The sequence below is a fragment of the Larus michahellis genome, chromosome 11, assembly GCF_964199755.1.
Source record: "Larus michahellis chromosome 11, bLarMic1.1, whole genome shotgun sequence".
In the NCBI taxonomy this organism is placed as follows: Eukaryota; Metazoa; Chordata; class Aves; order Charadriiformes; family Laridae; genus Larus; species Larus michahellis.
In genome coordinates, this window is record NC_133906.1 from 1,615,095 (window position 1) to 1,639,074 (window position 23,980).

The 23,980-nt window shown below is 41.7% G+C and overlaps 1 protein-coding gene across 17 annotated transcripts in view; it reads left to right on the forward strand.

Annotated features, from left to right (window-relative positions):
• Nucleotides 1-23,980, forward strand: part of LOC141749921 (protocadherin alpha-C2-like) — a 175,749-nt gene that overhangs the window by 89,614 nt on the left and 62,155 nt on the right. Inside the window, exon 1 of one of the 17 annotated variants that reach the window (XM_074604213.1) lies at nucleotides 601-3,265. The exons of the other annotated variants lie outside the window; for them this stretch is intronic. Within the exon in view, the coding sequence (XP_074460314.1) occupies nucleotides 851-3,265 (2,415 nt within the window). The 5' untranslated portion in view covers nucleotides 601-850. Of the gene's footprint in view, nucleotides 1-600; nucleotides 3,266-23,980 lie in introns of those variants that run through there. 17 annotated transcript variants of the gene reach the window in all.

A 23,980-nucleotide genomic window follows, 5' to 3' on the forward strand; every position in this document is an offset into this window, starting at 1 on the left:
TCTTTTCTCCAATATAATCCGTGTTAATTTACCTTGACTAGAAGACGAAGCAGGAAAGACGCTTTTTCTTTTTATTATTTTTTTCTTTTTTTTTCCTCTAAGTTTAACAGGGGTAGAGTCGACTGCCGCCTTTAATTGTGCTCTTAAAAGCCCTCTGGGAAATGTTGTGCTCAGCCGGAGCCTGCCTGGACTGTCCTGACCCATGTTTAGCCGATGCCTGTCACTTCTCATACGCGTTTCTTCTCCACCGCGGTACTCTGACAGCGTGCGGCAGCGCATCCTCTCGCTGCCCCTCCTGCAAGGAGCGGAGGGAGGTGGGGGGCGTGTATGCTCTGCATCTCTCCTTCACGAAAGCACATCCGTGCCGCGGGCTCGGGGGCCCGGAGCCCTCCTGGATCGTCATGGGAGCGTTTAAAAATAAGAAAAAAAAAAAAAAAAAGAAAAAACAAAAAGGGGGGGGGCAAAAGGCCGCGGGAGCCGTGGGCCGGCAGCGGCGGGGGGAGCGCAGCCCCCACCCCCGGCAACGCAGGGGTCGCCGCGGCCTCTGGGTGGCGCCACGGCCGCCGCGCGTGTAAGAGGCGCTCGGGGTACCGCGGCGCCGGTCACAGCGAGCGGCGGCGGGCGCAGCGCAGTGGAGCTGCCGCCTCTCCCCGCACGGCAGCCGGCGGCGCGGGGCGGTGGGGGGGGAAGCCGCCGCGGAGCCGGGGCGCCTGCAGCGAACTTCTCACCTTGCCGCCGGTGCGCCCCGGTGTCCATTCGCATCGCGCTGGGAACTTCGGGGGGTTTGCTGAAATTCTGGATTATGTTCCTGCTGAGCCGGTCTTCGGGGAGCTGAGCCAGGGGAGGAAGAATGCGGGTCTATTTAATGGTCTTCTGCCTTATTTGCTGCACCGCGAACGGGCAAGTAGTGTATTCCATCGCCGAAGAAACAGAGAGTGGAGCGTCTGTTGGGAACATAGCGAAGGATTTAGGAATAGATGCAGCTACACTTTCAGCTCGGAAATTTCGCATGATCACCGGTTCAAGTAAGCAATATTTTAATATAAATGCCAGCACGGGGGCTTTGTCTGTTAATGAGCCCATAGACAGAGAGCAGCTTTGTGAATTAAAGTCTGCCTGTCTTCTGAATTACGAACTCGTGTTAGAAAACCCTCTAGAGCTTTACAGGATGGAATTTAAAGTCTTGGACATAAATGACAATTCCCCCAGCTTTCCTTTAAGTGAATATCATATAAACGTGCCTGAGTTCCTGTCACCTGGGGCACGGTTTACACTCCCAAATGCCCAAGATCTTGATGAAGGTACCAACAGTGTCCAGAACTATACTCTGAGCCCTGATGAACATTTCCATTTGGAAATGCAGACACGTGGGGATGGGAGTAAATATCCTGAATTGGTGCTGAAGAAAGCCTTAGACAGGGAGCAGCAAGCCACTCACAGACTTGTCCTTACAGCCAAAGATGGTGGGGATCCTCCAAAGTCCAGTGATGTCCCAGTCATTGTGACTGTGCTGGATACCAATGACAACGCACCAGAATTTGAACACTCAGTCTACAGGGCGAGTATCTTGGAAAACTCCCCCAGTGGCACTTTGGTAGTGCAAGTGCATGCTGCAGACTTGGATGAAGGTCCAAATGGAGAGGTCAGGTATTCATTTAGCAATACTACTTCTGCTGATCTACAGCGAACGTTCTCAATTCACCCGCAAACTGGGGAGGTGACAGTCAATGGCGTTTTAGCTGTTCAGAGACCTCTCCTTGAGATGCTTATTGAGGCAAGGGACAACGGGGCATTTGGCATGTCCAGCACAGCCAAGCTGCTGGTGGAAATCACTGATGTGAACAACCATGGCCCAGAGATAACGATTACCTCCCTTTCCAGTCCCATTCCTGAGGATGCTGTTCCTGGCACAGTAATAGCTCTGCTGAGTATTATGGATAAAGACCCTGGGGAGAATGGAAAAGTAACCTGCCAGATTCCTGATAACCTTCCCTTCCAGTTAAAGCCTTCCCTTGAAAGCTACTACAGCCTGGTCACCAGTGGGCTTCTGGACCGAGAGTTGATCAGTGGGTACAACATCACCATTACTGCCACAGACTTAGGCTCTCCACCCATCACCACTCAGAAGTCACTTTGGGTGCAGATTTCTGATGTGAATGATAACCCTCCTGTCTTCAGTGCTGACACGTTTGATGTGTTTGTGGAGGAGAACAATCCACTTGGTGCTTTTCTCTACCAGGTCTCAGCGTCTGACCCTGATATTGGGGAGAATGGACGGGTCTCTTACATGCTCAGGAATTCCACAGTTGCAGGCAGTGCCCTGGCCAGCCTTTTGTCTGTGAGCTTGTCCAACGGAAGCATCTATGCCAAATGTGCCTTTGACTTTGAGCAGCTTAGGAGCTTCTATTTCCAAGTGGAAGCCAAGGACAATGGGTCACCATCCTTGAGTGCTGCCATAACTGTGAATGTTTACATCTCAGACCAGAATGACAATGCCCCAGCCATCCTGTACCCCACCAGCCAGAATGGCTCAATAGCTGTGGAAGTTGTGCCCCGCCTGGCTGATGAGGACTACCTGGTGACCAAAGTAGTGGCAGATGATGAGGACAATGCAGAGAATGCCTGGCTTTCCTATCACCTTGCCCATTCCTCTGACTCCACCCTGTTCCGCTTGGCACCGCACTCTGGTGAGCTGCGTACCACACGCTCCATGCGCTCCACTGACTTCCTCAAGCACAAGGTGGTTGTGGTGGTGCGGGACCATGGGGATCCGCCGCTTTCCTCTACTGTGACAGTGGGCATCCTGCTGGCTGACACCCTGCCCCAGGCACTACCAGACTTTGATGACAGCGGGGAGCCACCACCACTGCTCAACGCTACAAACATCTACTTGATTGTTTCCCTTGCCTGTGTCTCTTGCATCTTTGCGGCATTCCTCCTCTTTCTTGCCATTGTGCGACTGTGCCGCTGCCGGGCTTGCTGCTGCAGGAGCTGCTGCTGCCCAGCTGATGAATATGAAAAGTATTGCTATAGCGTGCACATGCTTCCCAGCTCCCACCTACCACCGGACATGCTGGAAGTCACTGGTGTGGGTAAACTGACTCATACCTACTTGTACAGGGCATCTGTAGGTCTTGGGCCTGGTAACAGCAGCATCCCAAATGGTGATGCTGGGAACATTCCCAGCAGCTCAAGGTTACAAGTGCCAGGACCCTGCATCCAAGTGCAGCAGGTCCAAAGTGATCGGTTGAGTGCTGTCCTGGTGGTAAGTACTACTTCCTTTCACTTTTTTTCTCCCAGGCACATGGCCTTGAATCTACACTGGGTTGTTGTCAGGGCAGAAGAAGGTACTGAGAGTATTTGCAGGAGAACAGGTGTCATTTCATGGCACCTGGAGGAAACTTTAGTTCCTTTTATTTTATACCTTTCCTAAAGTAAAGGGTGAAACATGGTCGTGGGATGACAAGAGGTTTTTTTTACCGAAAACATTTAGGAGCTTCAGAAATAACCAAAGGTAAAGAAGATGTAAGTGAAAACTAACTATCTTGCAAGTCAAGCCATTGTCTTCAGATAGCTAAATAGGGGCATGATAAGAGTCCATGCAAGTTTCTAATCCACAGGTGGTTCACTGTAATGATATCCGCTCCCACTTCCCTCCCCCCAGTCCTGAGACTTTTTCATTGAGCTGAGCCAAGATGCTGGTTTACAATGCTCAAGGTAAGCCTGTGGTGGAATAGCAGGAATTCAATGTGCAGCAACTCTAGGAAATGCAATTTGTAGTGCTCATCTCTCTTTCCAAGCAATCCATAGGTTTTGTGAATCTAAAATTATTATCTTCTGAGCCTCTGACCAAGCTGGTTTCTGCTCAATAGTGTGATGGGTGACTTTGCAGGAGAAAATATGTTGATCACAGCGTAGGGCTACAAGGTGGGATATGTCTGCAGGTCTGATCTGTTGGACATGACTTGTCCAAGATTCAGTTTTCTTATATGCAAAATAACACTAGTTGTATTTTTAAAAGGTGCTGTGAGTCGTCTTCATATTTTTGTGAAGTTTTGACATGCTTTGCCTGCAGACTGTCAAATTTCCTTAGTGTCCATAACAGTAACTAACACTCTGTGTTCTGTCCAGGCCAGTACTCTGTGGTAAAATCTATTCCAGATGTTTCTGAGGCAAATGTAAGAATCAATGTCAGACAGACATGGTATAATCTGCCTCCTGCAGTTGTTTTCATCCTAATTTACAATTACTAGAGGTTGTCCTAAGTCTGTAACCATTATGTTTATTTTCAATTTTGAAATCATTATTATACTTTTAAATGCATGTAAATGGTCAGCCCCTCTTTGAACCTGGATGTAAGGGTAGCTTCAGCAACTTCTTTGGATAATCAAATACATATTCAGCTATATATAATTTCCTTTTATGACGCTTGACTTTCTAAGTAGTGATTTTTAGTAAATTTTTCCTTGTTCTAGAAAAGATTCCCGATTTGCTCTTAACTATGCAATTAGTTTATCATGCTTTTTATCTGTTGGCAAAGTGAAATTGATCTGTGGATTGTGAGTTTTTCTTCCCCTCTCGCTCCTTTGTGAACATCTTTTCCACATAAGTCTTACTGACAAAGAAAGGTCTTTTCTCAAATATTTGTTATTTGGTTTTATTTATGATGGTTTACCTGGTATTTAATCAAAGTCACAATCAGTTTTAAGTTCTGTTCTCTGTAGTGGCAGAGGGTTGCACGTGTCATGGGTCTCTCACTATGCAAAGAGGGGATTGGAATAAATCTTGCAAAAGCAGAAGTGTCAGTGTCTTTCAGTACAAAATTGTAGAGTCCAGAAAAGTAGCAGTGGCAGTATGTAAAGAATTTGTACCTGATGCATTGGTGTACTTTGGGAATATCATTGATTATCTTGAGGATCTGAGAAAAAAGGCTGAGTTAGAACCTTTTTAGTAAGGAATTAAAAACCTTTTTGTCAGTCTCTTAACTCAGATGTCTGCAAGAACCCTGATAGTGTTCGTAATTGCAAAACTTCTGTATAACAAAAGTGACATAAAAAAACCCTGGCACAACTCATTTCCATATTCCTGTTGATCAATATATTGAAACTCAGCTTTTCAACACATTATTGGACTGAATAATAGTAAAAATGCAAAATTATCCCTGATCTCTGTATTGAGAACAACCAAAACATGTCTTATTACATCTTGCTGTATTTCAGTCATTCAAATGAATTTTTAAACTTGAAATAGGAGACACCTATTTAGGAGCTTTTGATAGTGGGTAAAATAAATCCCAGATGTCATCTTTGGCAATTGTATTCCCTTAGTTCTTAACATGCAGAGAGTGGTAACCATAGATGTGACCTACGTGGAAAGTCCAAAGGCTGTGCATTAGTTGAGTTGAGTAGGGGAGCAGAGGTAGAGACTGTGAAAACTCATCTACCCTTAGAAAGAAAAAGATGCCAAAAGACAAAAACAAAAATTACTGATTTTGTGCTGATGATTACAGTGGCTAGTATACTGAAGAATCAACTACATATATGTACACATATATGTGTATGTATACAATTTACATATTTGTTGCAAAATTTGCAAGTTATTAAGATGGCATTCATATTCACATAATCAGGGTGGGCAGAAGATGCAGTTTCTGTACTTTAATTTCTGTACATGCTTTAGATTCACCAAGATTTAAAAGAAAGTATAATTATGTTAGAGTTGCTTGGAAAATAGTTTCCAGTCATCTGAGGCAGGAAAGAGAACTGTCACTCATTCTTGAAAACGTTCCTTAGTCTAAATCCCTGTGGGTTTATGATGATTTCTGTGCAGAAAGATCCCAGTCACTTTACTAATGAGGAATATTTTTACTCATTTTATATTAAAATGGGAGGATTATAATTTTCCAGTGTTTACCAATGGAAATTTTAGTGAAAAATAAAATTTAAGTTTGGGTGTTGACTAAATTCTGTCTTTAAGTGCTTTCAGATTGACTCATTTGGAGTTAAAAATATAAACATAAGTGACCCTTTGAACTTCTGAGGAGGGATCATTGTATAGCTCCCTAAGAATATAAATTTAACAGAAAGAAAGCATCAAATATTTAGAAGGCACTAGGAGCAACTCCATACTTATAATCTAAGGCACTGGAAACAACTCCAAAATTGCAGTTTTAGCAGAACTTCAATATCCCTGATTATTCTATTTTTTTAATTGAGAGGGGAGATTACAGTATTTTGTATGTGGAAGATAGAAAAAAATGTCTACATATACCAAAAGTTAATTGAAATTCCAGAAGTTAAATGTGTTTTCAAAATTTAGGTTAACTTTATTCTTGGTCATCTTTTGCTTCTGAATTAAACGATAGGCTGGGATGATTTTTACATATGTGGATGCACGAGACCCTTTTGTGCTTTTACATCTTCTATTTAGGTTAGAGCTAAAAATAGAACTATGTATGGCCATAATAGCAGTATAGTGAACTGTATCTCTTAGTATTTTGCTGTGTCTTTCTGCAATGTAGCATAAGTGACAGCTAAATGAAAAGCATGTTACACTGCTATGCCACTGTGCTGTGTTAGAGACACAGGCACTAGTGGGATTGCTAAAGTAAGCAGTAGTTCATTGGGTATTTCTGGGATTGTGATGTGATCATGGATTGTTACAGTTCTTTTGTTTGCTGGCGTTGTTCATTGTGCTAGGCAAAAGCGCTGTAAGATATTTCTACATTTAGAGTGTAGTGACCTCTCTGTGATCTGACATTCAATATTTAGGTTACATCCAAAAATAGACACAAACCCAGCAACGGAGACTCTTTCTTGCTAAACTGTAATAGGAGTGGAATCATTTTGCGCAATGTGGCATGCACTTTCAGGGACAAAAAATGGATGCACTTACAGTGAGACGGTGGCATACAATCTAGGCTGAACTGCTGCAGGCTAAGCATCAGTGGCTTATTCGCACAAGTAAAGACCAGCCATGTGAGCAAGCCCTCCTTGCATCTCATTCTGATGGGAGCATCCCCCATAACATAGCCCAATGTAAGTGTGAAGCACCTTCCTGTTTCTTTCTGCCTGTGCGGATAACAACCTGCCTAGAACCAACAGTCTTATGCCGAAATAGTTAGAATTCAGTTATGTAGGTAGATTTCTTGGCTATAGAAGTTATTCTTGGGGTCAGGCCAAGAAAATCCTAGAAAGAGTGATGATCAAAGAAAATTCAGCAAAGGAAACCGCTGTAGATTTCTGTCTTTCTGACCATTCCAGTTACCTTTTGCAAAGAAGGGTGCAGCTCCGATGTTCGACAAAATTACACTGTGTCCAGGAAAGGCTACAAATGCCTGGGCTGAAACTGCTTGTCTGATGTCTGCCTTGGAGTATTATTTTTAGAGGTAGTGGAACGGAGGGTGACAGAAGACAAAGGGCTTGAGGGGATGTGGACAGTAACGTGAGTGTATTTGGAAATACATAAGGCAAAGACAATGATGGGCAGGGAAGGATGAGATTGGATGGTGCTGAGGGAGGGCTGAGGGAGGGTAGCTGTGAGTAGTTATTCTTGTACGAAAGCATATAACAAGAAAAGACAATTTGGATCAAGCCCGATCCTTTCCTATATCAGCCACCATTTAATCGTAAATCTTCAAATTCAAAGATTTAGACTTTAATTGTAAAAAGACTAACTTTAATTGCAAAATTCACTATGTTGTGCCCATTATTCCTATTGGAAAGTTATTCTGCTGAGGCTTTGAAGACGTTTTTTGACATCTTGTCCAGAGTTATTTGCTGTGAATTTGTAGACATTTGTTCTTGCGCCAGCAATGCCCTTTTAGTATAAGTAGTTCTTTACCCTCTTAGGGGCTTGCTTTCTTCATAGCTTAGAGAGCAACCATTTCTTAGGCTTTGTTTGCCTAAGTTAAACAAGTCAACCTCTTTCAGCCTTTCTTCTAAGGTCACCTCTGCACTTGTCTGATCATGCTAATATCCATTCTCAGGATCTGTTCTTCCTTTGTGGATATATATTTATTGCAGGTATGTGACCAGAATTATGTACAATATTTCTGACAAAGGGCCTCCTACATAGTGATAGGAATACTCCCCTGTCCAGGGGGTAGAGGATACATCACCTGATACATCTTGGGATGGCAGTTACCTTCTCCATAGTTGTAATATGTTGATTGATCAGTCATGTAAGTATTATTAAGAACTTCTTTGGGCTAGAGGTGGATGGGGAACGGTTGATTCCCAACATGGTTGTTCTTCTGCCTAAGTTCATCCATCTAAATGCCTGATGTTTGAACTTCAGACGTTAAAAAGTCATAGCCACCTGCTGAGAACAACTCATCCTGTTAATCTTAGACAGAAGAGTTTAAACATAATCTAGACATAGCACTGAGACTAGATGCACAACTTTTAAATGACTGAAACTAGTTGATATAAGTAGCACCTTATGGAAGTCTGCACTTTGAGTTATTAGATGTCATCCTTTTCTGTGACTGGTGTCAAGTTCCTGCAGTGAATGATGCCATATCGTTGTCGTCTTCAATTATTATTGGAACAGCCAAACTTGTGCCATTAAACTTTTCAGTGTATTGCTGTATTGAATGTTTTACTGAAATCAGAATAGATGAGATGAATTTCAGTTTGTGTTTTCATTCAAGAGCACTGAAAACCACTCTAGCAAATAGTTGTGTTTGATATATCTATGAGAGTTTTCCTTCCTTTTCAGTGTACCTTCATTTGCCATTGATTCCTTCCTCCATATTTTTATCTAAACAGGCAGCCTAGTGGGCTTGTGGTCACATAGGCTGGATTTTATCACCCTAAATTACTGGCACTGCGGTTGCTTTTCTCCAATCTGGTCATTCTACTCCACACTTGATAGGTTTATCTTAAAACAAACAAACAAACAAACATACCATCCCAAAACACCACCAAAAAACCCCAAATCAAAACAAACCCTCTTCAATTCTACGCTTTTATTTGTCAGTTCTTTTAGAAATCTGTGATGGAAATCAAGTAGTGGTATTTGAGGATGCTGAAGGATGCTGCATTTTACTTCTGCCTTGGTGATAGCAATTTCCGTTCCCTCAGAGTAATTTGTCACATAGTCAACATCACACTGAAGATATTGAAAATAGAGGAAAATATAGAGGGGGATGATTGGTCCATGTATGCCGTGGTTTTGTACTATTGGCCTGTGCATCCTCTGTATCCTGTTGGAGAGGGGCTGCTGGGCTTCCTGCATGGTCCAATATAACAGTACCCATGCTGTGTCATTTTGGGATTACTGTTAGCTTGTTTCAGTGTAGCAAAAGGAATTCTGCTAAGAGCGTGACTTGCTGAGGAATATTTGAAGTCATAATTAATCAAAAGAACAGCAACAAAATCCAACACCAGAATTGAAAAGGGAGGTAAGCAGCCACATGGGAATTAGGATATTCAGTTGAGATTTGTTTGGCAAACAAAAGGGACAACTCCTCAAAGATTTGATGCTATCAGAGGCATTTGTAAAATAAAAGCAAATTTGACAAATGGGGAAAGTGGAAAATAAATATCAGAGAAAGAAGGTAGGTTAAGAAATAAAGAAAAGGTTTGTACTCTCTAGTCTTTGAGCAGTCTCTCCAAGGAAAATGAACACATTTTTGTTCTTTGGTTTCTTTCTTCTGCAAAGGAATGATTTTTATATTTTGATCTGTTATTTCTTCCATCTTCTCCTGGGCTTGTTCCAGCCTGATGGGTCTTGACACCTCACTTAATGGCATTTAATTTCTTTCTTATTCTGCAAAAGCTGCCATCTCAAAGTGAAACAACTTTGCATGATCAGTCTGCAAAATCAAAACTTATGATGTTCATTCACAAAGCCTGAGGCTGTTGGTTCCAAAAAATTTTGTTCTATTCCTCATCCTTTTCCAGTTCCTCTGTAGGGGGCAGAAGCCAAGCAAGGAAGTTTTACAGCTGAATGGGCTCTTCATCTTTTGAACTACATAGCTCTTTCCTATCTGTCTTGGGGATGTATTTTAGATAGCTATTAAGCTCTACTTTCTGGTCAATAGTTATTTTGGAGATTGGCGCCGTGTCCTTATCGTTAAAGCAGTTTTCATTGCACGGTATTAAATTCACAAGGTTGTGATAAGACATTAAGACATGAAGACATTTCAATATAAGCCTTATTTCAGTCTTCTAACTTTGTGAGACTCCATGAATCTCAGTACAAGAGAGATACGGAGCTACTGGAGAGAGTCCAGTGAAGAGCCTCTAAGATAATGAAGAGCACCTCTCATATGAGGAAAGGCTGAGAGAGCTGGGACTGTTTGGCCCAGAGAAGAAAAGGCTCAGGGTTAAACGGATTAATGTATGTAAATATCTGAAGGGAGAGTGTAAAGAAGACTGAGGCAGGCTCTTTTCAGTGGTGCCCAGTGAGAAGAAAAGAGGAGGTTCTGTCTAAGTATAAGGATTTGATTTTTATTTATTTATATATATATTTTTTCTGTGAGTATGCTGAGCACTGGCACAGATTTCCTGGCGAGGCTGTGGAGTCTCCATCCTTGAAAATATTCAAAAGCCATCTGGATATGGTCCCAGACAGCGTGCTTTACTTGGTCCTGCTTGAGCAGTGGGGTTCACCTCCAGAGGTCCCTTCCAACCTCAACCAGCCTGTGATTCTCTGTTCTTCTTAATGAAGGAGTATGCTGGGTGTGCCTTACCTTACAGAGCTGTGTGATGATGATAGAGAAAAGGCACAACTTCTGGGATGTGGATTATACCCTCTAGTAGGTTTCCCGGTGGACGAAATATTCTTGGGAGGTTCCTGGTGGTGAGGGCAGTGCTAGGCTGCAAGCATGAGATAGATGTTGCTAAAGGGTGGGTAAATATTTGAGGAGTGCAGAGAGAAATTACAGAGTGTTTTTTGTTTGGTTGGGTTGTTTGTTTTTTTTTTAGACTTATCAAGTTTAAGCCTTTGGTTTATCATAATTAAGATAACAATAACTAAATTAGACAGGTCATTTCAAAGTTACAGGATTTAGCAAAACTCTTGGGTTTCATGTTTGTGCCTACAACACCAACCAGTTGTGCTGGCCTATAAAAAGCAATGTTCCTAGCCATTTATTGCTCAGTCAAAATTAGCACAGTGGAGACTGGGGGGAATGGGTTAATGTAACAAATTTTTTTTAGCAACTTGGTACTCTGTGAGAGGATTATGGTGGAAGGGTTTTTCTATCTGAAACTTCATACTCCACAGACTTTGAGAGTCAACTTTTGTTTGTATGTACTTTGGGGGATCTTTTTTGGACAGAACATATTTCCTTCTGTTGACTCAGTTTTCTTCTTTGTAGAATCCTAGTCTCATGGAGCATGGCCTGTATCAATTCTATAGTTTATATAGATTTCTTCAAGTGAATACTTCACTTAGTTGTCTTTTGTTGTTGGTTTTATTTTTGTTTTGTTTTTTTTTTGTTTGGGCAGTCATGCATACACTAGAGATAGCTGAATTCTAAAGCTATTTGTTTTCAGTATAATATTGGTAGGAAGGAAATCTGGTGGAAAAAGAAAGCGATTTCTTCTTTCCAGTGAGAGGAAATACAGCTGCTACCTTGTCTCACCATTTTTGGGCCAGTGAAGTAAAATCACCCTAGTAAATGACTTGTCTAATCTCAGTTGCCAGCTGGAATACCTTCAAAGGAGTTTGAGTTGTTGGTTTAGGACTGCTATTTGCACTTTCATCTTCGTTTTAATTTTATTATATATTTGCCTAGGGATTAGAATTAGTGAGTTCCTGTCTTCTCTTTTACAACATCACGCTTCTCTAGAAGGCATTCAATCTCTTTAATGCATCTCACCTTATTTGAAAAACTACAAGAAAAATTAACCTGAGCTAATGGAGAACATGGAAAGATGCCAGTTTGATCATGGTCAGAACACATCTGTAGAATACAAATCCACACTGAAAAATATTATCATTTTGGAGCTCTTCATCTGGTGAGGTCCTTTACTACTGCTTATAGAATTAGTTATAGAATCATAGAATTGCCTAGGTTGGAAGGGACCTTTCAGATCATCTAGTCCAACCATCAACCTAACTCTGACAAAAACTATCACTAAACCATATCTCTAAGCACTATGTTTACCTGTCTTTTAAATACCTCCAGGGATGGTGCCTCAACCACTTCCCTGGGCAGCTTGTTCTAATGCTTAATAACCCTTTCAGTGTAAAAAATTTTTCCTAATATCCAGTCTAAACCTCCCCTGGTGCAACTTGAGGCTATTTCCTCTTGTCCTATAGCCTGTTCCTTGGGAGAAGAGACTGACCCCCACCTCTCTACAGCCTCCTTTCAGGTAGTTGTAGATAAGGTCTCCCCCCAACCTCCTTTTCTCCAGGCTAAACGACCTCAGCTCCCTCAGCCACACCTCATAAGACTTGTTCTCCAGACCCCTCACAAGCTTCACTGCCCTTCTCTGGACACGATCTAGCACCTCAATGTCTTTTTTGTGGTAAGGGGCCCAAAATTGGACACAGTACTCAAGGTGGGGACTCACCACTGCCGAGTACAGAGGGATGATCACTTCCACAGTCCTACTCACCACACTGTTCCCAATACAGGCCAGGATGCTGTTGGCCTTCTTGGCCACCCGGGCACACTGCTGGCTCACATTCAGCTGGCAGTCGACCAACACCCCCAGGTCCTTTTCTGCCAGGCAGCTCTCCAGCCACTCTGCCCCAAGCCTTTAGTGCTGCATGGGGTTGTTGTGACCCAAATGTAGGACCCTGCACTTGGCCTTGTTCAACCTCATGCCATGGGCCTCAGCCCATCAATCCAGCCTGTCCACATCCCTCTGCAGAGCCTTTCTACACTCAAGCAGGACGACATTCTCACCCAATTTGGTGTTGTCTGCAAACTTACTGAGGGTGCACTCAATACCCTCATCCAGATCATTGATAAAGATATTAAACAGAACTGGGCCCAGTACTGAGCCCTGGGGAGCATGACTTGTGACCCGCCGACAACTGGATTTAACTCCATTCACCACCACTCTCTGGGCCTGGCCCTCCAGCCAGTTTTTTACCCAGTGGAGAGTACTCCTGTCCAAGGCATGGGCAGACAGTTTCTCCAGCAGAATGCTGTGGGAAACCATATCAAAGGCTTTACTGAAGTCCAGGTAAAGAGCACCCACAGCCTTTCCCTCATCCACCAAGCACGTCAGTTTGTCATACAAGAAGATCGGGTTTGTCAAACAGGACCTGCCCTTCATGAACCCATGCTGACTGGGCCTGATCACGTGGTTGTCCTTGACGTGCTGCATGATGGCACTCAGGATGATCTCTTCCATGACCTCTCCAGGCACTGAGGTCAGACTGACAGGCCTGTAGTTCCTCAGACCATCCTTCTAGCCCTTCTTGTGGATGGGCATCACATTTGCTAGACGCCAGTCAACTGGGACCTCCCCAGTTTGCCAGGACTGTTGGTAAATGATTATGTCTCGTGGAAAAATATTTTCTTTATTCAAGCTGCTCAAAGAGGAGCCAGATATTTTTGGATAAATCTGAATTGTACCACCGAGCCCTGGAGATGTAAGTCCCTGTTGTATGAATTAGTAGTTCATCACCAAATAGTTCTCTTTGTATAGTTTGTATTATTGTCTAGAATATGGGGCCAATGTTCTTTAATGTAGGTAATTTAAGTTCTTCGAAACAACCAAACAGCCAAAAACCACACACACACCAAAAAAAACCCAACAAAAAACCCCAACCAAAAACATGAGGGTGGGAATTGACAGTGATTTTCTGCTACCTAATGGTCATTGCAGTGATGGAAAGAGACAAAATGGTTCCAGATTGCAGCAAGGGAGATTCTTGCTGGACATGAGGAAGAAATTCTTCCTTATGAATGTGTTGTAACCCAGGGAGGTGTGACCCAGAGAGGTGTTGGAATCTCCGTCCTTGGAAATACTCAAAGCTTGACTGGACACAGGTCCTGAGCAAACTAATCTACCTGTCAGGTTAGCCCTCCTTTTGAGTAGGAGGTTGAAGTAGAGACCTCCTGAGGTCCTTTCCACCCTAAATATTTTCTGTGATTCTTTGAAATGTGGCAAAATGTAAATGTTTAAAAGTTGTTATACCCTTTTCAAAAATGATGCTTTATTTCATTTTCAAAACCTGTGCTGAGGTTTTTACAGGGGTTCTGAACCTACTGTATATTTCCCAATAGATGCCCAAGTCCCTCTGCGAAATATGTGAAAATCATGCCAAAGCATCTGAATTCCTTCCTTGGACAGCTGGTGGTATCCCCTGTTGTGGATCCTAATGCTGGGTTGTACCCAGCTGTCTCCTCCTGCAACTGCAGTGATAATCATACTCAAGTAACCCAAGTTTAGGAAGCTCTGCTTTGACACACAAGCATGGCATCAAAATCACACATACCAAACTTTTGGGAAAGTTTTGGTATCTAAGCCAATCAAACTTACTTTTGACTGCAATCTTGAGTTCTCTTCTGAAATAACATATTTTTTTTTTATTTTTGCAATAGAATAGCTATTTTCTAGAAAGCATTTATGCTAATAATTCAGCTCCCACAGGAAGCCTAGATCTTACCTTTATCCTCAACTACATATAACTGAGATATAATTGAGAATATTTTAATTTTCTTCTCTGTCTTTCCCCTTATAAAATAAAAATTCCTTAGATAAAACAGCACTAAAGAAATGATGAGCTTGGTGACAGAGTCAAAATAGCTCTTGGTCGTGTGTGCACATGGTTCTAGGATAACTATAAACATGGAAGAGGAGATATGCTCCATGGTGTAGTATCCTGATTCACTGTGAAGCTGTGGAAATGGTTTTACTACAGCTATTAGTTTGTGGTGTACTGTGTAAGAATCTGTAGCTCAAATCCTACTCTACCTTTCAAATTTCTGCTTTTTCTGTTGTGAAATTCACAGGTTCTGTTAGTCTGTCTTGAACATATCGGTAATTCTAGCACCCAAGTAAAGTTGATGGAAAGGGATTATACACCGTTGTTGTAGTCTGGTTCACTGTCTGATAAAAGCAGTGATGAATGTCATCAGAAAGTTGATTAAAGGATATGTCAGTTTTCATACATGATACATACTGAATAACTTAATCTTCCACATATGGCCTGATTTGAAATATACATTACGTTTACGTTTTTTGCTTCTTTTGGATGACATTTTGTAAACTGTTGAAAGTAGTACTAAAAAGACAGACAAATTAAAGGGGTAGAGATACCTGCCAGACTAGAAATACCAGTAAGATGAAAGAACAAAAGAGAAGTGTTTAGGGTTTTTTTTTCTAGTGCACTTAGATTAAGTATCATTCTGATTTAATGTAAAATTTGAGTTACTGGAAATAATTGTTAGTACTTCAGAATGAAACTGTACCTACCTAGACCTATGTCTGCCCTGTATCATTGATACTAGCTGAGAGCTAACTCTCTGTGGTGGTGGCAACTGCACCAATACTTCCAAACTGAATTCCAGTAAGGAATTTTAAATTCCTTTTTCCTTTTGCCAGATGGCAAGGAATAATTCATAAATCTCTTGTTTAAAATATGATATTATAATGCCATTCATAAATTTTGTTTGTAATGCCCTCTGGAACACTTACTTATCTATTTGCAATCATGATTCTAATTAATTTTCTCAGAGTTCATTCATTCATTGTACTACTGACCACAAGATCGTTAAAAGCACAAAGTATACGTTGGGGAAAGAAACAAACACTTGACTACAGCAAGCATATTTCACCTCATTTCACAACCTTATTGTCTGTCCCCTCACAGGGGATTCTTATCTAAGATTACACTATTGCAAGACTTACAGAGAAGTTTGATTTTTACACTGGGTCTAGTATTCAAGATTAGACAGTTTGCAGATTTTCAGGACTACCATTGGTGCTATTCTCCCATTAGAGAAGGGAGATGATAATTTATTTAACGAGACAGCACTTGCTTCTGGACTTGGAGGACTTTGGGAGTCTTGGATTCCATCTCATGGCAGTCCAAAACACTGAAAAAGCGAAAGATACCTTTAAATGTCCCTGTTCCCTCCTAGCTGATTCTGTAGAACAGAAGTTATGTTTGAGCAGAAGCAGCAGAAGAGTTACAATAGCTATGATTTGTTGTAGTGGGTTTTTTTTGTTTTGTTTTTCTGAAAGTATCACCATATTTTTTCTCATTTGTGATTAAAAAAAAAAATACACTGTCTCTAAATAAATCATAGTCTTGGCATAAGCATTTTTCATGTGCACTCTGAAAAATCTCCATAACTTGTAGCCATTTAAAATGCATCAAAAATACCAAACAATATATATTACATTATCTTATATTTCATCTCTCTATACTGAGGGCTTCCAGCCACCTCCAGAGAAGTAGCAGAAATATCCTTTTTATCAGCCACGATGCTGTACAATTAGACTGTTCCAAGTATATGTTTGGCTGCTACTAATGCTTAAGCCTGGTTTGCTTCCGATAAAGCTGGGAGAATTTTATATATAGAAGCGTTTTGCCTGAAAGACACCTTTTAGTTACTATTGTAAGCAGTGTTGAGTCACTTCATATCATGCATTTTTAATGTGATATTAATTCTTCCAAAAGGATTGTTTTTCCAAAATAGGAAAAAAAATGGACAGTAGTAATTACTGTGTATAGTAGCACGTTCTGTTCAAAATGAATTTTCTTCTAGTAGCAAACCTACATTGGTTATATTGGGGATATTTTGCGTAAACTAAAGGGTAGGTTCATGTGCCATCTAAAGAGAACTCTGTCACCTCAGTAACAGATGGAAGGAAATTCAACAGTGTTAGCAACTTTCAAATTACTCTTTTTTTGTTTGATAAAAGCAATTGTAATTGGTTGTCTTGGAGCTATGGACTTCTATATTTCCAGCCCTGTCCATTACTGAATGAATGAAAACCTTTCAGTGTTTCAGGCTGTGTTCACGCTACTGTTTACTATAAAACTGGTCTGATACTATTCATTATAAACCCCTCTAGTCTCTCAGGTTGATAATATGTATGAACTAGGGATTGCCTGTTAGACAAGTTCGACTGAATAGTTTGGTCATTCCTTAGACAGAGGATAGTGAAAAATATTCTTTTTTGCCTATGATAAAAGTGTGTCTGATGTTTCCTTTAAAAGTCTTGCTGAAGTATATTTTGGGAAAAGGACTCGATATTTGTTATGAAGTGGTCTTTGTGTCATGTTCGATAGCCATTGAGATCTACTAAGGTTGGCTGAGTTACAAGCTTTTGAGAAATTCTTGTTCACTATACTTGGGAGACACTTGCAAGAACTGGAAAGCTCATTTCCCTCTGAGTCCTGCCAAGACAGAGCCCTTCTTCAGCCAAGAGCTGGCAGGACCCTCTTATAATTGCAGTTCTATGATTGTGGCCCAGACCAAAGTTGGGGCCAGGGCTGGAGATGAGAACAGGAAGATGGGAGCAAAAAAACCCACCGCCTGCCTAGTCCAGCACCAGAATGCAGGGAAGGGGAGGGTTCCTAATTTCAGTGCAGAACGTATAGAAATGCACTGCACAGGAGGACACCAAATGATCCCATGAGCAGAGCACTGTGGGAGACAGATAGGATGTCATTTTGGTTCTCCTGCATGGTCTTGACATGTCCTTCTGCCATTGTGGGTCAGTTTCCTATTGTAAATTTATGTCAGTCATGCTGACTGCTCCTTTGTGAAGTACTTTGAGATGTTGCAAGGTGAAGTACCAAATATAAACTAAGTGTGGCGAATATTATGCATTTCAGGGAAGTCGAATGAGAACTGTCAGGAGGAAGAGAGGAAGCTGGGAGGTGACTTGGAGATGCTAACAAAGAAACTGCTGAAGGGAGGAAAGAAAGATGCGGAACAAGTGCCAAAAATATAATTGACACATGAGAATCCAAATCCAATAGCAAGTTCTGTTAAGAGTTTGGTCATATCATGTTATATATGCTGTCATCTTATGAAGTGGAAGGGAGAAGGCTTTATGAAAATTTCATTGTCTGACTGCAGTGGTGTGAGTGGTGTGTAGAACTTGAGAAGGGCTACTTATTTGGGCATCAGTGAAGAGCATTATAAAGTGGCACATGGCAAACTATTAGAGAAGCTAGAGATGATGATGAAGAATAGAGAAATAAAGAACAGACTTTAAATTCCAGAGATTTGTACTAGAGGGAAAACTATCCAGAGGGATTTTTCTAAAGTAGATCCTTATGAAAGTTCATAATAGAAAAAGTATGGTTTGTTCAATACAGAAATATAAAAGATGCAGTTTCTGTAGAGGAAGGCTGACAGGTCATACAGGAAGTACACAGTCTGGAGGATTCAAGTGAAATGTTGAAGGGTGTGTGGATGGAGAGTGTCTGCTCCTTTAAAAGTATCTGGTCAAAGGAACCATAAACAAGAACATACAGAGATAAACCTGATGAACAAATGATAAAGGAGGTAGTGATAAGAACAAATCTGGTCAGCCACTCTAGTTGGTAAGGATATATAAAGTGTAAGAATATTGGGTTTTCCCAGTAAGACTATGTGACTAAGGACCTTGACAGATTGGGATGATAAGGAAATGGTGGGAGGCAAACACCTGGGCACATAAAACCTGAACAATACGCATAACAAAGATAATAACAGACAAACCTAGTCAGTTCCATTAACTGGTGGGCTATCAAGAAACTGCAGGAAAACTGGGACTTTGCAGCTGATAAGGATGTAAACCTGAGGGTCCTTGCACCAGTGGTTTGAAGGGCAATAGCCCTCTGGATCTTGGTGGGTCTTACAACTTTGTACCTGGAGTATTGGCTACTGGGGGAATCGGCATGAGTGGACTGGATGCCAGTTATTACTAGAGTCAGAGCAGGGCTGTAGGTGCCCCGGCCTGCAGTGTTAGCAGCTGGAGTGAGTGGGGGTCTCAGTGCCAGCCAGTGGGGTGGGAATGGTGTGGGTCCCAGAAATCACATTACTGAGGGACTGGTGTGAGTAAGGCAAGTGAGGGGTTCAGCATCAATGGCTGTAGTGGGATGGCAGGACCCATGTGCCTGGTGCTGGCTGCTTGGAGGCAAGTGTCTTGTATCTTCCCGGAATGGGTGTACGTGGGGTGTGCACATGTATTCACCAGCAAACTTCAAGCTGGACAGTACAGGGGACTTTGGATCCAGGCAGGTGGGGGCCTGTGCTTGTATCCAGGACCCATGAGTGTGGGGTACCTGTTGGATGAGCATGCGGGAGCTGCATGTTTGCAGTGAGTATCAAGCTGGACCAGCCAGAGAGTGAGAGACCTCTGGGGTGGATCGGAGCGCTGGGAACTGGGCAGGGGTACCAGGCAACAGAGGGGCTGTGCTGGTACTTGAGGAATCCATGAATGTGCATATCCCAGAAAGCTGTGAATCCAGAGAGTGGTGTGTATGTGTGTTTTCACTAGTGACCTCCTGTCTCCGCTAGCCGAAGGGGAGAAGGGAACTTGGATGTCTGCACTTGTCTTATGCAAGTCCTGTATGTGGGTGCTGTTGAGGGCAGCACCTTGGCTGTGGCAGTCTGTGTGACCAGCCGTGTCAGTGTCGTGTGTGCATGTGTCTCTCTTTGCTACTGGTTGAACCTGCAAATGGGAAAGCAACAGCTGTGTTACTAACCAAAAATCCAGTCCTTAGAAATATGCAAATGGAGGACAGTAGAGTAATGAATACTTAATTAGATTAACTGAATATTTACTACACCACTGTCCTCTGTTTGTGTCTTCCAATGATTGGATATGTGTTTTGGCTGGATTAAGACAATTTTAATTTTTTAAAAATCTATCTTAGGAGGAAATTTGTCTCAGAACTTTAGAGGCTTTTAAGTCTTGAGGGCCAGTTACCTGGTAGTGGAGATTCATCAGTAAAAAATGTGATGTTACTTCACGAACAAACAGGCTGTATGAAGCTTCATGTGGGGGACTAGTTTCACAGTATCACTAAAAACTCATTAAACGAGTGTAAGAAACTTAAGAATAGAGATGTGAACAAATCAGAAGTAACAAAGATGAAGATAAATAAACAGAGATTAACTTGGTCATTAGATAATGCATCAGTATAGTAATTAAACAGAAGTATCACAAGGGAAGATAATAGATAAAATGTTTGATAGCTCAGAAATCTAATAGCTTCTTTCTTTCAATACTTTTACCTGGAGTGGAGATGCTTTGTTTCAGAGAGATACTAGCAAGACTGAAACGCATAAAGGCTTTTGTATTGCAGCAGTATGAATACCAGAAAGTAACTCAGCAGTATTAACATCTGGCAGAGTTCCCGTTGTGGGTGGTGTTATGTGCCAGAATGCTGGAACGAAGGATTAAAAAAGAACTGAAAGTCTTTGGTGAAAATACAATGTCAAGATTGCTCCCAGTATATGTACAGCAGGATGATAACTATGGTGTTTATGGTTGCAGGACTAAGTACCCAAAGGATAGGAATACTGATTGAGTTGTGCTTCCCTGTCTTTCCAAACCTCTTTTTGGCTCTTTCTGCTTCTGTTTGGTCCTCCTCAGTCCTTGTCCCTCATTCCTCACCATCTCCTGAGATCTAGTTCCTACTCCTAGAAATGTTTTCAGATTTTACTCTGATTTAAAATATATAACACTCTGAGAGAGGGAGCAGACCCAGTGTCCTCTTCCAACTGTGTCCTTTCCAGGACACAGAACCAGGATGCCTTTTTTGATCTCATGAACCTTGACTTTGTTGGCTGGACACGGGCTGTTTCTACAGAAATGCTTCCCCTGACCACTGCGGTAATAGTTTTGGGGTATCTGTCCGCCTTCTCTGTGAACTGGACTTGAAGGCCTCTGAACTGTGTGCCTTCAACCACTGTTCAGTGTGATAAAGAAGTCCAGGAGGACACTGCTGCTGCTGGATATTATTTTATTTTTTTCCTAACAATGCGGCCAGTAATAGACTGTATTTCAAATGCTCAATCTTGAAATCTTGTCTCCAAACAGGACAGTTTGAAAAGAATATTAAATGAGAAGAGTCACGCTGGGACATTGCGGGTCTATCTGGTTGTGAAAGACAATGTTTTGATTAGTACAAGAGGGGGGATTGATTTAATTGGGTACACTTGATACCATCATCACTGCTTATCACTCAGAGTCTCACATGTCCTGCTATGGTTTCTCTGTTTAAGGATGGAAGAAATACACTGAGCTCAGCTGAGTTGTTAAAAGCTAGTGTCATTTGAGGTACACCAGGACTAACAGATGTATCCCTGTAAGGTTGGTAGATATGACCTAGGGCAGGTCTGTGCCCTTCTGGAAGAGCAGCTGAGGACCAGCCAGGTCCTGCCCTCTGCATCACAGAACCATTGCCTGCTGTTGCAGGAACAGGTCTGTACAATGTGGGTTTCCCTCAGTACCGAAGAATGAGTTTTGCCATGTGTATGATCCATGCAAAATGCATAAGGTAAATCTGCATTAATACTATAGTACTGACTAGTGATAAACACCGGATATAGTCTAGCTTTTAAAATATTATTGTATTAGGTCAGCCACTCTGACCTATTCAATAAGAACTCTTGTGCTCAAGGAAAGAAATATTGAATTCTTACTAAATTCTAAACATAAATATTTCGTGTCACTGAGATTTTAAGAATTCTGAAGACAAGTTTGAAAACAGCTTTGCTTAATGTGTACTTCAAAAAAGACAAACAGTTCTCTCCCTTCAGCACCCATTACAAATAATAAATTATACATATGTATATGTACCTTCTTCCTTGAGACTATTCGAGTATCCTTTACAGTAATGCTTTAAACCTTGCAGTGGCCATTTGAGCCCAGATATTGCTGACATCTTGGGAACCAATTAAGACACTTGCCAAAAATGGTGAAGCCCTTGACGTAGCAGTGAACAGAACCCAGTTCTGTCTTCCTACTTCTCTGGCATGATCAGCTGCTTCTGTCACCATCTTGCTTTTGTCTTGCCCCATTTTCAAAAGCCCCAACTTAGCTCCAGTGAACTTTTTTCCCCTTCTCGTTAGTGCATTAGAGGCATTGCTTCTCAGTCCATCCTCTGGGCTTCTGATCATAGTCTGCCCCACCACATACATTGCATCTCCCCTTTTCTTTTCTTCCCCTTACAAGTACTTTCAGATGCTCTTATGTGCTGTAAATCAGAGGTGAACTTGTTGCACTGGCTAATATGAACAGAGCTATCTCACCAGTGCTGTGAAGCTAGGCATACAGGCCCTGAACTGGGAAAATGTAGTCATTGGCTTTGTGTCATCTTCTTAAAAACTTGGCCACTGTTTCACCCAGGTGTGTGTCTGTCAGCCTGTGCAACACAGGATATTTTTTTTCACGCTACACTGCCAAATCCTATTTTAATACTGTGTGCGACATTACAGTTCTTATATTTTCTAAGGTCTGTTCACCACTGCCTCATTCTCTGCTGCTGTTTCCATCCAGGTAGTGAGTTGAGAGTTGCTGCTGACTTCTCCCATCTGCTCTCCTTCCTGCTCTGCTCCTTGCAACCCCTCCAGCTACCTGGAGGTAGTCCTGTTCTCCAGCAGCAACAGCAGCAGTGAGTGCTAGAGACTGTGAGGAACTGTGAAGAAGGATGCAGGAGCTGGTGCTGATGTCTCTATGTAGGTGGGGAAGTGGACCTGGAGCAGAGAGTTAATATGGCTGTGCCCTCAACCTTTGCTTTAAGTCTCTCTGGGTTGCAAAATTTGTTGTCTGTTCTTCTCTGGCCCCTTCCACATAGTGTTGTTTGGTTTTGTTTTTTCTTGGTTCCTCGCAGTGTATTCTGGCTATTGCTGTGTCTCATCCTTTCTGATTGAACCCTTACCCTCTCAGGATCTGACCTTGTGTGCAAATAGTGTCTCTCAGAGAAAAGAATCTGGAATTGTTACGTAGGAAATTAGTTTAACAGAACTGAATGCAAGATCTTATGGAAGGGAAAACTTATTTTCTTATGTAAAATTTCTGAAGTTTCCCCCTCTCACTTATTCTCTTATAGATTTTGCTCACTCACACCCACATACTCACAAACATCAGCTCATGTGCCTGATGATCACTGGTGACCAGGATCATTTGTGTGTTCCATGCAGAAGACAAGAGAGACTAGCTATCATGGCTCCTATGTTCTCCTTCATTGGTGACAACTGGGACCTGCCATTGATTCCCTTTAGGAATGGGTGCTGTTTGGGATTTTTTGCATTGTTATTTTGTCTCACCCCTTTATAAGTCTTAGGTAAAATTCTTTAATTTCACAGTTCACTTTTTTCCTCATCTGTGTATTTTAAGGCTCCAGGTCTCGTCTCCATTTTCTTGACACCTTATTTGAGGTCATTTTGTTCCTCTTCATTCATTTGCGTTAAATCTCCATATAGAGTCCTCTGTAGCAATTAATGCATAATTTTTCTGTTAATCCTTCTTTAGTATTTTCTTTGTGTGCTTTCACATATGCATATGCTTATATTCATACTTCCTTTATACTAATCCTAAATACATTTTTTTGCAAACCTCTACACGTAAAAAGAAAGATAATAAATTGATACACTTAAAATACAGTGGATTACAGAAAGAAAAAATATTCAGACTAGTTATGGGTAATGAACTTAACCTATTGATAGAATATTCACAAGAAGTGAGAAAGCAAAATTGTTCCTGTTTTTTTTTTTTTGCATAAAATTATTGGCAGACAATCTTTTGGCATGCTATCAGGTACTACTTGTAAGTGCACACTTAGAATCCAATTCTCTGTGCTGTTCTGATAACCTTATTAAAGGGAAAATACAACTGAGATTGTAGAAGTACAGTAAAGGGCATAAAATGGCTGGAACATAGATTACAAGTCAAGGGAGAAAAAGCCAAGCTTTTTGCATGTCTGTTCAGGAAAGAGTTGGGGGGCAAGGAGGGTGTGGGATCCCACTGTATGCCAGGACCCTGAAAAGAAATACGTATATAAAACAAAAGCATTGGCAGAGAGTGTAAGTCAGGGTCAAATGCTGTTC